The sequence below is a fragment of the Tetrao urogallus genome (assembly GCF_951394365.1).
Source record: "Tetrao urogallus genome assembly, chromosome: 7".
NCBI classification, from domain to species: domain Eukaryota; kingdom Metazoa; phylum Chordata; class Aves; order Galliformes; family Phasianidae; genus Tetrao; species Tetrao urogallus.
The window spans coordinates 34,794,162-34,811,377 of record NC_136820.1 but is presented as its reverse complement, the minus strand read 5'-3'; the positions used below and the strand labels follow the sequence as shown (position 1 = coordinate 34,811,377).

At 39.3% G+C, this 17,216-nt stretch overlaps 1 protein-coding gene across 1 annotated transcript in view; it reads right to left on the bottom strand.

Annotated features, from left to right (window-relative positions):
• The window catches only part of KIAA1217, a gene marked incomplete at both ends in the record, with an annotated part of 172,923 nt that overhangs the window by 15,966 nt on the left and 139,741 nt on the right, over positions 1-17,216 (bottom strand). The window contains 4 exons of the mRNA XM_079537971.1: positions 1,213-1,360; positions 1,602-1,732; positions 9,356-9,531; positions 15,386-15,546. Coding sequence (XP_079394097.1) covers positions 1,213-1,360; positions 1,602-1,732; positions 9,356-9,531; positions 15,386-15,546 — 616 coding nt within the window. The remainder of the gene's footprint in view (positions 1-1,212; positions 1,361-1,601; positions 1,733-9,355; positions 9,532-15,385; positions 15,547-17,216) is intronic.

The following is a 17,216-nucleotide window of genomic DNA, read 5'->3' as shown; positions in this document are numbered from 1 at the left end:
TGTCAACAGTTTGGGATAGAGTAAAGTACGGAAGTCAAGCCAACCATTTCTAACAATTATCTGTGAAATGGCTGAAGCTCAAAGCTTGGCTATCCATCAGATGACATCCATTTTTTCCAATATAGAAACAGAGTTTAGGAGAGCTGATATGCAATTCATCTGGAGAAAATAAACAACATGACTAAACACCAAAAAATTTTGGTAAAACTTTGACATGTATAGCTTACTGTTTATTTCCTGAACAAAATGAGGCAAGAAATAACTGTAGTCACTTTTAAGTAAGGGTGGTTAATATGAAGGGATATGAATGTTTATCTACAAGGAAAAATAACTGATAGCTCTTAGGAGACCTGTTACATAAAGCATTTTATCCTGCTGCCAGTATTGGCAAATCCATTTTACATATGCTCCAGGATGTATGGGAATAATGCAAATCCTACATTCCTTAGAACAACAGTGGCAGCAATATACTTACGACTTACATTTGTTCGTAACTGAAGTAAAACTGAGATCCCCTATCCTTGACAGTTTGGCCTTATTCACTGAGTTTTGAGTAGGTATTAAATCCAATGCCTACTGCTTCATATAAATCAGTAGTCATTTGCTGCTCAAATACTCTGACAAGTACAACTAAACTCTGGTCTTCAGTGGACGTACATTTTATCAAATATTTCCACTTTCTCTAAAGCATTCTCAGTGGTAAAAATAATAATAATAATAATAATAATTTACACGGATACACAATCATACTAGAAAATACTTATTTCTTTCAGAATGCTCTGGGATGTCTTTATCCAATCTGAATCTTTTATTAAGCTATTTCTTACAGACTGTGTTTGGAGATGCACACTTCAGTATCAGAGAACATTTCTACTAACTCACATTGCTGTGAATGCCTACAGCTAACTAGTTCATATACAGGACTGGTGTCACTCTGTAAGCTTTCTCATCCTCGTACATCCTGTATCTGGCAGTGTTCAAAAAAAACTAGTCTCAATTATAAAGTCTGAACAACTGATACTGTTGGTAAGAACAGAGCTGCTGCACAGAGCACAGGAAAGGATAATTTGATTTCCCTTGAGAAAGCTCTAGGAATAAACTCTAAAATGCTACAAACAAGTTGCATTTCTCCATACTGCTTGGGGAGAAATGAAGAACACAAACCCAAAAATGCTTGAGGAAATTCTCTAGCTTGAAGAAAAGATATATCACCTTCTGAGCATGGTAAGGATATCTGTCATGCTGCGCACACGTTTCAGTAAGCTGTCCAACTTGTGTGGTTCTTCCTTTAGGAACCTCACGGCTTCTACCTCAATGCGGAGGATTGCACGCATTTTATTCTGCAGCGTCGGGAACTCTCCTGCAAAGACAACAACCGTGAAGCTGAAGAGGAAATCATAAAAGCCTCAAGGAAAGACAGATGACAGGGTGATAGTTGAACAGTGGAGTGTCAGCCTCTCTCCAGGGGCCGTGCAACAAGCCTTATCATAACTCTAAATATACTGCAAGTGAAAGATTATGCCCTCAGATTAAAGGCAAAAGTGTTCTCACCTACTGTGGTCAAAAGAAGAAAATCAAAACAAAAAAGCATAAATAGATACCTTTAAGGGTGGCAACAGCTTCTCCCACTTGACGCAGAAGAAAGGCTCCATCTTCAACATCTTTCAGTGTAACCGTCTTGCTGGAAGCAGTGGAGTCCCTCTTCAGGTCTTCAACAAATCCCTCTAGCTCACTGGCAAAACAAAAAAGTGGACATGAAATTTAAGCAGGACATTATAATCAAGTATATGTAAATGAATGGACTAAACTAAATCAGAAATCTCAACCATGGCATCTTTAAATATGATACCACAGGATGAAAAAATCTAGCAAGGCACCATGACGAGACAGGAGACTCCTGGATGCTCATGCCCAAAGCACAGGCACCTGTAACTTGCCCAAATTATAGAATCATGGAATCACAGAATGGGTTGGGTTGAAAGGGACCCCAAGGATCATCAAGTTCCAACCACCTGATAAAATGATTGACTTTTCTAATGCTGCACATGTACAGAGCCACTGCGCTACATAGGGGCAATGGAGTTATGAAACATATCCAACAGCCAGTCCCCTGTGAACGCAAATCCTAGCAGAAGGCCACATACATGCTATAGCGTGACATCCAGTACTGGTTTGCACTTTATATTTTCTCACAGCTGATGACACGCAAAGGAAGGCACAACAGTGAAGTGACAACCGAAAAACTGGCACTCATGATCCCTTGACACAGGCCTGTTTTGCAGCCTGTTCCTGCCAGGCAGGATACAGCGTCCTGTTTCCACAAATAGCCAGGATGAAACAGCAAGTGTGCATTGTCTGCAGCTCTTGGTCAGCATTAGTTAATTCAAGCTAATTAATCACTCCAGATGTTTTTTTCCAATCAGGGATGTCCCATGCTTCCTCAGGCTCCATCTGGTGCTTCCTCTACATCTTTCACAATGCCTTTTCCACTGCTTCCTCGCTTCACACGAATTTTCACTGTCATTCAAGCATTCAGACACATAAGCTGTATTTTTTTGGGGATGTGGAGCAGGGACACTTGTTTTCCTCCTGAGATTAAGACCAGATTGCTTTAGCTAGAGTTTCCACATCGAAAAGATCTCAAAAATAACTGTATTATACACAACTAGACAAAACCACAAGCAAACACTTCAAAAGAACATTTCTTGAAAACTGTCTCTAAAAGAAATCTGCCTCTATTGAGATACTCAATTCACTAACAGGAATATTCTGAGAAGCAGTTTAATCGCGTGCTGGAGAACAATGCAAAGCAAACTCTGAACTGACAATCAGGTACCATTTTAACCTAATTCTGGACTTCATTTCTTGCAATCACTAAGGTCAAAACTTTGCCAGGTATGGGCTGATCGTCTGCCATGAAGTAGCAGAAGACTGCCTACTATGGGTCTTGCATTTCCTTGTTATTTCCCTTGTGCCAGCATTGCCATGCAAATCCAGCAGAAAATTACTATTTTCAGCCAGGCCACTCCACATACCCATGTCAATGGATAAGGGGAGAACAAGACAGGAGTGAGAGAGGAATCAATGTCCAGAAATGGGATAAGCAGGAGTAAAGCCACTGCAGCACCACTCTGAGTTAAGGTCATTAAAGTGGAAATATAGCCACAAAGAACAATAAATGACAATACAATTGCACCTTTCATGCACAGAGAAGCAGAAATAGTAACAGAATCTGAACTTAAAATGCACACAGAAAAGAATTAATTTCAATCCAAACACTTTAGAAACCACGAAACATTTCTGAATTAATAATCACAAGTTGCTTCTGAATGTGGGTGGAGATAACTGATGTTCTTCCCATTTTAAGATGACCTTTCCCAAATACTCTGCCTTCCCAAATACTCTGAAAAAGACAGGGAGAGCCCTGATTTCCACTAGCACAAGCATACTTGCAGCAAACAACTGAAGGGACCACACGATGGCAGCAAGGGAACACTACTCACAATACTTTTCCAGCAGCAGAAGATTCAATAACGCAGGAGTCTGCTGTCCCTGTCTCTGCATTGCAATAAAGAAGACTCCAGCTCCCAGAAGGAGTTGGAAAAAGAGGTAACTCACTCTCTATAGTGCAGTTTACAGTGGACATTGCTGCCCTCCAAAATTATGTTCTACACTCCTGCACCTTCTTCAACCTTCATGTCTTGATACCAGCACTACTTTGAGAATCATAGGGTAAATCCACCCCGTCTTTGTACTTCAGCACTGGAAAAACACCTTTCTCTGGCATTTGCATCCCCCAGGAATAAAAAAAGACACAGACAAAAACGTTACTTTATTCACAGGTGGAAAGAAATGAGCAAACACAGAATAATGCTAGGATGTTTTGGTAGGCTTATGACTGTCAGAAATACAGGGATAAAGGATATACATTCAGCTAACTAGTAGGCAGTGTCTTTTTGTTTTGTTCTCTGAGTAGAAATAGATTAAAAAAAAACCTTTAATTCCATACAGTGAACCTATCAAACATGACAACTGATCCCAATATAGCTCAGAAGATGCCATATTACACTGCTTCATCTTGTTAACATTGAGGGAAGAGAAACTTCATCCCTGGGGAGTCAAAGATTTAAACAGATGGAACAGTATCCAGCATTTCTCTTCTGTAAATGGGAAAACAACTTGGTTTTACAGATTTGATTGTGCAAACCCAATTAACAAGCCATCACCTTAATACAGTTTCAGAAGGCAATACGTGATAAACACATCTATGTTTTACAGAGAAGGGACAAACTGTTATGCTGAGATCTTTCTTTAGGCAAAAAAGCATCAGAGGATCTGTCTCAGATTGTTAGTTTGTTTTGTAACCTGTTCACGGATACTGCAAAATGAGTAGCAACAAATCACCCAGACCAGATGGCATTTGCCCTGGAGTTCAAAAGCAACTCAAGGATGAAACAGTTGAACTATTAATGCTAGGCATCTTACTTCTTGATTAGAATTTCTTTGGCACTAGAGTAGTGGAAAGTGTCATAGATGATAAAAACAGAAATTTAAAAAGCGAGTGGGGTAATCTCTGCTGAGACTGACATCTTCAGGCTAGTGTAACTGATAGATGCTATAAAAAAAGAATAAACAATAAAGAATTAGTGGACCCAGGGATAAATATATTGTGCTAATGTGACTTACAGAAAGAGCTTTCACAAATCCAGATGGTCATTTGAAGAAAACAGCAAAAATAGACAAGACACAGCTCAAAAGAGTTTCAGCAAGATACCTAAATAAAAGCTTTTAAGAAAGAAAAGTTGCTGTGGGACAAGAAGGGAAATTCTCTCGTGGATATAGTACTGGAGATAAAGGGAAGGGATCCAATGAACAGCTTACTCAATGAATGGAGCTTACGGGTGGGTTCCATAGGGATCTGTGCTAGGGCTGGTGCTTTTCAACATATTATAAATGATTTAGAACAGAGGATGAATAGTATAGTCAAAAAACCTCCAACAGATACTAAATTACGCAGGGGAATGAAAATGAAAATTGACTGCAAAGTGCTGCAGATGGATCATCTGAATTTAACTGACCAGGGAAAAAAAATCCAAACACTCAGTTTACACCTAGTAAATGTAAGGTAATGCTCACATGAAGAAGAAAAATAAACAAAAACAAACAAACACAGAAAAAAAATCAGAAACCCCCCAAACCTCCCAAAACCTCAATTTTTATACACAGTTATGGACACTGAACTGATAATCAGCCCTCGTGTGACACTGGGTTTGTAACGGAACACCAGAGCAGGGAGACAATCCCCATGTCACTGCATGAAGTCCTCCTGTAGACGCATTCGTACAACCTCTGCAGGGCTTTCCTCTTTCCCCAACCCTATCTCACGAATGTACAGCAGAGTTAGAAAGGCTACAGAAAAGAAAAGAGAATGAAAGAGAATACAGAAAAGAAAACTTCTACTAACTAGACCAGGACTTTTCAGGCTGGAAAAGCCATGATCGCAGAAAAGGAGTGGGGAATCTCCAACATTATGACTAGAGTTAGTGAATATTCTGCCTTGCATAATTTAAGAGTTTGAGGATTGATTGACACATAAGAGATTTTAAAAAGTGAAAGAGGTTCATTACAGTATTCCTCCAACTTGAAAAATATACACAGCAAAATGCACATAAATTTATAAAAATGCATACTTTCATGAAAGGTAAACAATGCACAGAGATTTGGATATGAAGGTGCCATCTCATTTGAAAAATCTCTGAGCTACAAAGTCACTGAAATGAAGGAGATGCACTCTGAGCACATTGCTCAGTGTTGTTCTTACACTACTTAAGCATTTGCTACTACTGGCTCTCTGAGCATGGCTATTCTTACAAGGAAATCCAAACTTAAAATCTATCAGGCACATCAGAGATGGATATAATGTAAATACTCTGCTTGTAAAAACCTGTCTATTAAAGTGCTTATAATAACCTACAACATAATAAACCACTAATAACTGTAACGTGTTCCTTACCACAGAATTACTTCATTGGGCAATATGTCACACTGTCACAATTTGCCCTTGGTCTGGTCAATTTTAAGGCTAGCATCTGCAACCCAGAAAGAATAATATATGACATTTCTAATGTTGGCTGAAAAGACTGGATAGTAAAAACTTGTTCAGTTAATTCTGAGTATATATTTCCCTGTTACAAGTGGGTACAAACTGTATGTTTATCAGTGTTCCTTGGTTAACCTGGTTTTCATTATATATCTCTGAACTGTAATCCTGCTACAACTGACACACATGGACACAATTCTGTATGTTTTATGTAGAGCTGCTCAACAGAAAACTTGTACTGAGGTGTATATTGACATCTGTGCTGTTTACAACATGAAACCAGCAATATTTTTTAATTTTAATTTTCCAATGATAATCTTCAGGCTTGCAGAAGAAAAGTTTTTAAGCTGAGATTTAAGAGACAAAAAGAACATTCCCTTTATTTCTTTAGATGGAGCTGTAGTTCATGCTACAGAACATCAAATACACTTCTGCACTCATTGCCTGAGTCCTTATGCTCTATCTTGCATGAACTCAGTCAACTGATCTAGATCTATGATGCAGAAAAGGTCAAGAGGGCAACAACTGTTGAACTTCAAGCATTGTTATCAGATGTGCTTTTCTTTCTGAGCACTGATTCTGCAAGCCTGCAAATACATGATGAAGAAATTTCACTGGGCATAGAGAAAAACAAATGTATGATTTAATATTTGTTTCCAACACATCTCCAAAAAGATTAAGCTAACATTTAAATCTTATGAATGAGTTAAGACACATTCCTGTAACATTAGCAAATGAATGATACCTTCCCATTCAATGTTGCTTAGCTGCACAGTAAATTGGCATAGCACAATATGCACTTGCTTCACAAGGATGCTGCCCCTTGATAACTGAGCTAAAGTAGCACAGAAGCAGTGGAGATTTTGTAAACACTGATAAAAAGCCATACTGCAATCAAAGCAGTATCCTAAATGAGCAGCTGTAACTACTAACAACACTGCACTTGACCTCACGAAGAATCCATTTTATGAGGCAATCCTATAAACAACTATCACACAAATGTTTGTGGTTTTTTTCCACAGACAGCAAACAATCTAGAAACTAAGCAATATGAACGAAATGATGAACAGCAGGTGAGTTTCTTGGGACTGAAACACTATGTTAAGACCATAAACCTGCTATATATACCAACATGGACTACTGCCGCACACAACTTTTCTTCACAGAAAATATATATTCCCTCAGAAACATTCTACTTTGTCTTTACAGATGCACAATTTTTGTTACAGATCATACTCAACTGACATAACACTGGTCAAAAGAAAGATTTACTTTCTTCAGCAGTCAATAACTGTACTCCTGTGGCTCTCCAGTTATCATTTCCAATGAAAGCAGACTATAAAGCTTCTTGGCATTACGGAGCCATTCATCTGGTGTGAACTACTATGAGAAATAATTATTTAAATAGTATTCTACAAATGAGAGCATTAGAACTAGTTAAACTGTTCATTGATTTTAACCTCATCTTGCCTCCCAACTCTGAACATGGACTGAAGCAAACAAATGGATCCAACCAGTCTAGCAGTCCTGGTATTCTTATAAAAAATCTTTACATAGAAAAAGAAAAAAAAAAAGAAAAAAAAAAACACACATATTTTTAACTGTAGTTTACCATATGGAAATCCCAATGAGTAAGTTTTACTCTAAGAGTGAGTCTCAGATAGACAATGGCACTGCTAATTGCAATTAAACTTGAGTACCCTATTTAGGACCTTCCCCTACCTTCCAAATGCAATAGCTGAAGTATTTACTATTGAAATCTGACTTTCATACTTAAAGCTCAGAAAGAGGGTGTTTATCAGTGGAGCAATGTCTAGTTGGATGCTAGCAACTAGCAGTATACCTCCAGAGATCAAAATGGCATCCAGTTCTATTTAATCCATTTGTTTACGATCTGGATAATGGGGCTGAATGTAGCCTCAGAAAGTTTGCAGATGGCACAAAGCTGTGAGGAGTGTCTGGTAAGTCAGAGGGTCATGCTGCTATCCAGAGGAACCTAGATAGGCTCAAGAAATCTCAACAAGAAGAATCTCAAGAAATTCAACAATTGCAATTGCACCTGGAGAGAAAATGTCTAGCACCAGGATGTGCTGGGGTCATCCAGCTGTAGTAGCCTGGCAGAAAAAGCTCTCTGGAGGTGTTAAGGAAAAGGTAGATTTCACACTGAGTGATGTGGTCTAGCAGACATGGTGGCAGTGGCTTGATAGTTGGACTGTGTGATCATAGTGGCCTTTTCCAACCTTAATGATTCTATGAGCCAGCAATATGCTCTTGCTGCAAAGAAGGCTCATGGTATTTTTGGCTGCATTAGGCAAAGTGTTTCCAGCAGTCAGCAATGGTGATCCTTCCCCTCTACTTAGCATTGGTGACACTTTACCTGGAGTGCTGTGTCCATTTCTGGGCCACTCAATACAAGACAGACATGGACATCCTGAGAAGAGCCCAACAAAGGACAACAAAGATGAAGAAGGGACTGAGCTGTCTTTCTTATGAGAAAAGGCTTAGAGAACTGGGACATTTTAGCCAACAGAAGAGAAGGCTCAAGGGGATTTTATCAGTGTGTATAAATAACTAAAAAGAGAGAACAAAGAAAACAGCTCAGTTCCTTTCTAAGGTGCTAGTACCAGTACAAGAGGTGACGGGCACAAAATGAAGCCCTTCTTTATTGTGAGGGTGACCAAACACTGGTTTACCAGAGAGGTGGTGGAGCATCCTTCTTAAAGGGCTTCCAAACTGACTGGATGTGGCCCTAGACACCTTGCTCTGAGTGGCCCTGCTCAAACAGGGGTTAGACTAGGTGGCTCTTTCCTGCATCAGCCATGCTATGAAAGCTAATCATTACCTTCTTTTGCATCCATTTGTTCTTAACAAAATTCTTCTCTGTTTCCCTAAAATGCTATATGTAAAGCAGAAGAGGAAAGCTAGGGTAGGGGGAGTCTTTCTGAAGATGCAGGTGATCTTGTTCCTTACAGACATCTGTTTCCTTACAGGCAAATTCTGAAGTGGTTGATACTCTTCATGCTGGTAGGACTTGCCCAGTGAGCTGTGCTAAGCAGGACTCCTACTCAGGGACCAGCGATTTGTACAAAACAGACCTGGTTCTACAGACAATATGAGACAAGGAAACATAGCTAAAAGGGCATGCATAGACCCAGTTTCGTTGAAGACAGTGGTGAAGAAGAATATTTCTGGACAAAAACAAAAACAAAAAACAACAGTGAAATGCAACAAATTCTAAGAGTTTTCTCAACCCACCATAATTTCTTTACGATCTTTTCTTCCTCGCTGAGGTATTTCTGCCTTTCTTGTTCCACCAGGTTGCGCTGTCGCTGCACAGGATCTTCAAGCCTCTTCACCGTTTCAAACATTTTGCCACTGATTTCCAGCTCTGCTTTCTTCACCATTGCCCTCAGCATCTCCTGGTTCTGCAGCTGTTGCACAAAAGAAATCAACTTCAATTTCTCCTGCTTGACTGACATCCCTGGCAACAGAATACATTGCAGAACTCAGAAATAGGTTGGAATAAACACGGCTTTACAGCTAGAGTGACTTTTTACCTTCTTCTTTCCCTCTTTATCTTTACCTATAGACATTATTTCATGAGGAAATGGTAGAGGTGAGAAAAACCCACATTCACTTAGCTTCTAAAGTGTTTATCTAACTTCTAGTTGTCAGCTGGTGAACAAAAGATGCTGGGTTCAATAAATCACCTTCAGAGCATAACTTCTGTAGGGACTGCATCCCCTTTATAAGGCTCAGTCCAGCATGAACCAAGTATTAATCACGCCTCACCAGAATGCTGGAAGCCTGACTTCCACTTTGTGCATCTCTCTTATGCTTATGCATTGTACCACATATGCATGCCTACTGGATAGCCACACACATCGATGGTGGAGCTGGAATGCATTGTCATTCTCAGAACGGAATATTTCACTCTCAAGTGGCAGAGAAAGGATTGTATCATCCAATGTAATTTGGTGACAGACATACTCACCTGTGAAATAAAAAACCTCTCTCAGCCACAAAATAACCTTTTAAAATAGGCCAATTTTCTGAAAGCTGGCCATTCACACTTCTTTCTCAAGAGATCTACTATCTTACATTCTCATTCTCTCTTACATTCATGTTAAGTATCTAAAACATTTTTTTAAACTGATATTAAGTTTGCAGAACAAAACAAAACTAAGAAAACAAACTAGACTGTACTGTGTGGATAGCCCTAGTGCAGCTACACTCAGCACTCACACAAATTAAGTCTTCTTTATAAGTCCTTAAGTCTTTTATGTAAATCGCAAGTTCACACAAAGCAGTAAGTAGGGTTCCATCTAGTCACAACTTCAGGATACAGGCAAACAAAACAACTCTGTCAGCCTAGCAGCAGTGTCATACTGTAAGATTTTAAAAACCACCTTGGGATACCAAATTTCATTTTTAAAGCTAGCAATCAATCCTTCAACTGCCTTCCAGATATTTCAGCTTAACAGGCAAACATAAAAAGAAAAAATACTGCTTAATAGGAAGAATCACAAAAATGGGTTACATACAAGGCAGCACAAGGCAGCAAGACTTCTCCTGAAGTTAAGAGAATTCCTGGGAAGTAGAGGAACAAAAGCCTCTGTCAGATTGTTCTTTCCAATCAGTTCATGAATTAGAGGAGCAAACTCAGTTTTCTTCTCTGAACTTTTCAGTCATTATGCCTGACTGCCTTCTCCAGTGACACAACTATGATGAGACAGAGGGTAACACTTCACTGAGAGTGTTCAGAGGAGACTGGGCTGTGATAAGCAGGAGTTGTAAGCTCAAAACTCAGCCCAAGATAAGTGTAAGCAGTAAGGGGAAAAAATGAGGCTGGAAAATATTTGAAACACTACAGATCTATAAACATTGTTAGCTGCTTTGTACTAGACAGGATTCTTTTGAAGACAGACCATGTACACTTTTTCCCTACCTCAAGATTAGTGTTCGGATTTAATATATTAAAATCACAGTGAGATCAGGACAGCTATCTGAGACAAACATTACTTTCACTGTGTTATATTTTCAAGAATTAAACACAAATAAATTAATAAATGAGAGAATGAGCATGTAAAGCTTCATCCATACTGTTTATTCACAGCTCATTAAAAAGTGGGGAAATCTGACACGGAAATGTGAAACAACTTATCTGAGGTCAAGAAGAAGTTCCAGAGTCAAACTTGAGCCTCAGGTGTATAGAATTTCAGACCTCCATGTTCCTCAGCTGTGTGATTCCCAGCATACCAAAATGGGGTCTGTGTGCTTGAGTGGGTGTGTGCAATAGTAAACATGCTTATTTAATACGTTCATTATGAGGTTGTATATTTATTATAGTGACATCTACAGCTAAGGCATTTGTCACTTCAATTTATCTAGTTCCTGAATAGCAGGGGAAAGTTTCATTCATTTTATAAAAGTTCATCCATTTCTGACAACAAGATTAGGGAATAAAAATGTAACTCATCAATATTTCAAAAAGCAAGCATGTTCAGGACTTCCTAAACTTAGTGTTTGAGGGAGCTCTTGAAGTTTGGGAAATGATTCATCTTTGTGTCAAAAAGATGTTTCAGCCATTCCTATGAAAATTCAACCAACACCTACCTACTTCTGACAAACCTAGGTTTCTTTATGCTTGGAGTACAGTGACAGAAGATGAGGAGAGGGAGGTAAAGATGGGTGCAGGTAGAGAAAAGAAGGAATCAAGGCAAACCAGTAACCAGGGGTTTAAGCAGGGTAGAGTGATCAGCCAAAGGGCAACAAAAGGCAGAGGGAGCAGGAGTAGAGGGAAAGAGCTGTCGGTAAGGAAGACAAGGCAGTCTCTGGCCACTTTAGCATATTTCCCTGCACAGTTTGGAACTGATTTTGACTCCTAGTTTCCTCACAAATACTCCAGGATTGAAAATAACCTGATAACCAGCCTAGTTCACTTTAAACAAATTCTTATTCATGAGACAGCTAACTGGAAAACAAGCTATCAATTCATAGCCCTGCTTCTCATTACACAGTAGGGATGCCCTCTCCAGCAGGAGCATGCAAGGCCCTGATGGGAGAGGCTTCTAGACCACCCACCTCCCAGACACACAGTGCACATCCACAAACAGGGACTGACTTCCTGCAGCTCAGGATCTCTGCAGAATCTTATTATCTAATTCCTAAAGTTTGTAACCATGCATAGATTAAATCTAGTCTCACCAATTCTATAATGCAGTTCAAAACATAATTGAATGTCTAATTCAAAGTTACACGTGTGAGATTATTTGAGTATCATGTACCATTTATGACAGTATTATTATTTCATTTTCTATCCTTTTGGCAGCACTCATTTCCCTGCAAGTGATACATTTACTGAGGGAAAAGCAAGCACGCATGCACATTTCTAAAGCTGAACCTTAATCAGATCTAACTGCTTCCCCTTCAAATGTCTTCAATTAAAGAACGGTAGGAACAGACATAAATTTTAAAGTACAGACAAGCTAATGATAATATACCATGAACACATACTCTAAAGGCTTGCTTCAAACCTGCCACTAAAGGCTGTCATCACCTAGGAGTACAGAACTACCCCACTGCACTCATTACATGCCACAGTCTTTCCAACAAGTACATACAGAACACAGGCAATGAGGAAAACATCATCATGAAACTAGGCTTCCTTGAGTATCTCTGAAAATCAGAGTGCTTAAAGAAGATACTAGTGGACTAGCAAGGTGGTATCTAATGTCTTATAACTGCTGTATGCAAATTTCACTGCTTCAAGAATCTCTGGTGAAAATCCAACTATAGGGTGAAGCAGTCAAAACCTGTTGGTTGCATCTGCTAACATACACACTTAACCGCTGTGTGAATCCATTCATCTGGATCAATTCCTGCTGAAAATGTTTTAAAGATGATTTTGCCATAACAGACAAAGCATATGTGAATGGATGGGTCCTTTCCATCACGTGTCCCTCTGATTCTATTTAAAGCACATGAATAAAAATTTGCAATGATACCATCAATTCAAAACTGAACCAGAGACAGTATTAAATATAGTTTTATGTCCTGTTCTTGCTTCTTAGCTATCCTGCCAACTTTTGTGCCTGTGCAATCATCTTTTCCAGTTCTTTGTAAGTGTTTCTTTTAGACTGTCACTGGATGAAAATTTCACACAAACAGGAATAAACTGACTGACAACCCAAAAGAAACAAATATGAAGTACTGCCAAAGACAATATGCACGTAACTTGGAAAAAACAAAAAAAATACTTTTTCCCTTTTACGAAGAAATTGAGCACAATTTTCTTTCCATCAAAAATTCCATCAAAATATGTGATATTTTAATACTCTTTAGTTTAAAACTAACTATTCCATTTGCTGCTTCACAAGCTGTGAACTCTTGTACAAAATACTTCCACCATTTCAGGAACATTACAAAAACAATCTCAGTCTCATGAATGTAATTTCTATATAAGATGCGTGAACTTCCCTTAAGCTACAAGCTCTTGCATCCAACTATCACAAATTTGCCCACATACTTTTGGCATAAGGCACCCATAATTGCTATCATTTTAGAAATAAGGGAAGTCAGCTGGATTTAATGAGACCACTTTGGATTTATCCCTTTTTGTTCCCTACTCTAGACTTCATTGGCAGTCATCATTTGCTCAGATGGTACAAGTTTCTTTGCTCCAACGTATCCTAACAAAAGCAAGGTACATAAGCAAGGATACTGCCCTGGGCAGGGCCATGGAGACAAGTGGCAGCTGGGGAAATGCCACCTCCTTGGCAGGCCCTATAAGAATAGTACTTTCACTGCAACCAGTGCAACACTTGCAGTCTCTATCCTATTTTGCAAGGCCAAATAGCAAGTGCAGCTGGTGGTCATTTAGCAGTGAGTTATGGAAGGGCAGAGGAGTTGCAGTGGCCTGAAGCACAAACAAGCAACAATGTCCACTCCTATATAATATGTAAGGGTAGAGATCCCAAGGAAGTCAGCTTTACAGAAAAAGTAAAATCATGGGAGCTGTGTTACAGGCAGAGGTCACCTACTTGACTCAACTGCTTGCCCCAAACACCTTCTAACATCTCTTCATCACCAGCAATATGAACATAGGAACTTGCAACAGGACCTTCTCTCTCAGTTACATTTTCATCACTCTGATGTCTATTCGTTTCACCTTTATGCTCCCTTGCCCCATGGCTGGTTCAAACTCAATTTCTTTTTGTTAAAAAACTGGAATCATATTTGATGAATCATTCTGAATCATATTGTTATTATATCATATTATTATCATTCTGCTCTAAAATTCATCAGCAAATCAAAGGAGATGGACACAGAACTGTTCCTATATTCAAAACCTCCCTAGTAGGGACAGCAGTAGCTGCAGCCCTACAATACCAAACATGTGATGTCATTTTCCAGACAAGGAAGACTGGCAGAGTATTGACGTTTTCCTCATTGTACACTTTGTCTTGTAAGACATTGCTTTAGCTCTTCTTACATCTTCTGAGACAATACACAGTGTTTTTCAGTTTCTAATTAAGTGAAGGTACAGCTACATACATTTGTTTTCACAGTGTCTGAGATGAGCAGCACATATTTACGTTGGTAGCACGACTATGTATATCAACAGACAGTTTTGGTTAACTCTTCGTTGTTATTATCTTTTCTTGTAGGTTCTCAAGTCTTGACGTGTGTTAGGAAGGTACTGGCAAAAATGTGAGTTTAAGTATGGCACAACAAACCTCTGCAGTAACTTTCGAAATCGTCCTTTCCCCTAGCTGCTTGAGTTAGTTATTCTTCTGCATTCTGTAAATACAGGACTCAAACTCTGGCTTAATGCATACCTACTGATCCTCAGCTACATTTGCGTTTCCTTACATCAAAGTTGTTTATTCAGAAACTTAAAAGCTGTCTCAACTATAAACAGTATGGATCAGGAACGTGGCTCTTCCAACATGTTTATACAGCACATAGCATAGCAGAGTCCAAATTGTAATCACAGACAATATTATTATAACATAATTGCCACTTTAATGTCTAGTGTCATTCAACAAAGCTAGAAATCAAGTTATTTCACTATATCTGAGAAGCAACAGTTACCCTCAGCTACTTCTCATACCTCTAGGATTATTCGAGTAGCATATACTGGCGCAGTAATGCTTTTGTGTCTGGGCTACTTGGGACTCTGCTTTTCTATATAGCTCTACTTCAAATCACATGTGTACTAAGGGAGAGAGTAAGAAAGAAAAAGAAAGGTGTGTACTGAACACCCACTTTCCCTAATCATACCTGTAGCTGCTTCATATGATGCAGCTGCAGTCGTAGATCTGACACATTGCGTTTCATACCATGCAGGCTGACTTGCATAGACGAGGTCCCAGCAGGATGATGAATGACAGCTGACTCCACTGTTGCCAATGTGTTCTTCCCCCCAGATAAGTTAGCAGCACCTGCAAGTAAGCAGCAGCAAGAAGTTGAGCTCACCAGCAGGGAAAGTGCAAACATGGTTCTTTCTCTCTACACTGAATCCACATGCAATTCACACAGAGGGACAAGAGAAGAAAATCACAGCTGTGAATGAGAGGACTGGCATCTTACCATTCAGTAAAATGCTGAGGAGAGACTATAAAATATCTGAATGTATCTGTGCTGGAACCTCAACCATATCAGAGTATTGCATTACGACAAAACTGCTTCCTACCACAAATAGTTGAGATAGGAAAATTAGCTGTAAATGCAGATTATACTGAACAGCAGCAAATTCAATTGGTGCTGCAAGTAGCTTTGGGACTGTCTTCTCTGGAGCCTTTTTGGAGCAACTTGATGCAAATTCGCAGGAGTCCTGGACTGTGATTGATTATCACTGGAAAGAGATTCAAACTGCCAAGCATGGGGAAAAGGTTTGTATAGAGATTTGGGCTCTGCTGCTTAAAGTACGATTGCATTATTTCTATCAACTGTCTTCAACAGCAAAGGTATAAAACCAAGAGAAAAGGAATGAAATAATAGCATGGTAGAGAACTGCTCTCCAATCAATTTGCAGCCTACTACTCCCCCTTAGACAGTCTTTTATTCAGCACTGCATTTACAAGGTAATACAGCATATAACAAGCAAGCCAAGTCATCACAAGAGTTTCCTCATTAAGTAATGCTGTTCCTCTACACAGCATCAATACCAAGCTTTTTCTTTTAAGTCTCAAATACCTGGGAAGAAGCTTTATTTACAGGCTAAATACCAGCTCATCAGCGAGAAGTCATGTTACAACTGTCTTTTGGTAATACGCACTTAAATGCTCCATATTCTTCAAACTGTCTTTTTAATGTGTCCCTTCTTCTCCCCACTGCCAAGAGGCAAAATGACAGACTAATAGTAGGACTCACTCCATTCTTCTATGCCCAACACTATGCAGGACTGCACAGCCACTGATCGACAGCATCACCTTGTCTCTCAAGCTCACATGACAGTATGGCTGCAACTCCCCAAACTTCTGTGCCATGTCATCATCCCCCTTGCACCTTCTTCCTTCTCTATGATTAAAACCAAACATTTGAGAAAACTGATAAATAACTGATAAATAACAACTGTGCACAGGGACCTCAGTCAGAATTTATTCCCACAAACACACACTCTACCAGATTCAGCAAAATCAAGTCAAAAGTAGTGTTGTGAGCTTTTCTTTGCCTGTCAGAAGCAACTTTTCAGTGCAAAGAAGGTCATGACACATTTTTCTGCCTGGTAAGAGCATGGAACCAAGAGTGGTCAGCCTCACCTCCATTCATCTCTAGTAATCAACAAATAAAATCTCCAACTGTGCCCAGGTGGGTACTGCTCAGCATAACAACATATTGTTATTATTTTGCCAACATGTGGATACCTCAAAATTCATCTGAGGAGAGGCATTCATTTTTTTGAAGGAGGGAATTTAAACCAGGTTTCAGAAAGTCAGAAGAATCATGTTTCTTGCTTTAATTACATTTGCAAATCTTGTCAGAAAAAGGACAGGTTGCACACGTGCTGTATATGGGGTGCCATGCCACAGGTTTCCAAAGACGTGCTTTAACAAAAAGCTGGCCCTTGTAATGCTATACTCCACCTAAATGTGCTCCAGCCAGACCTTCT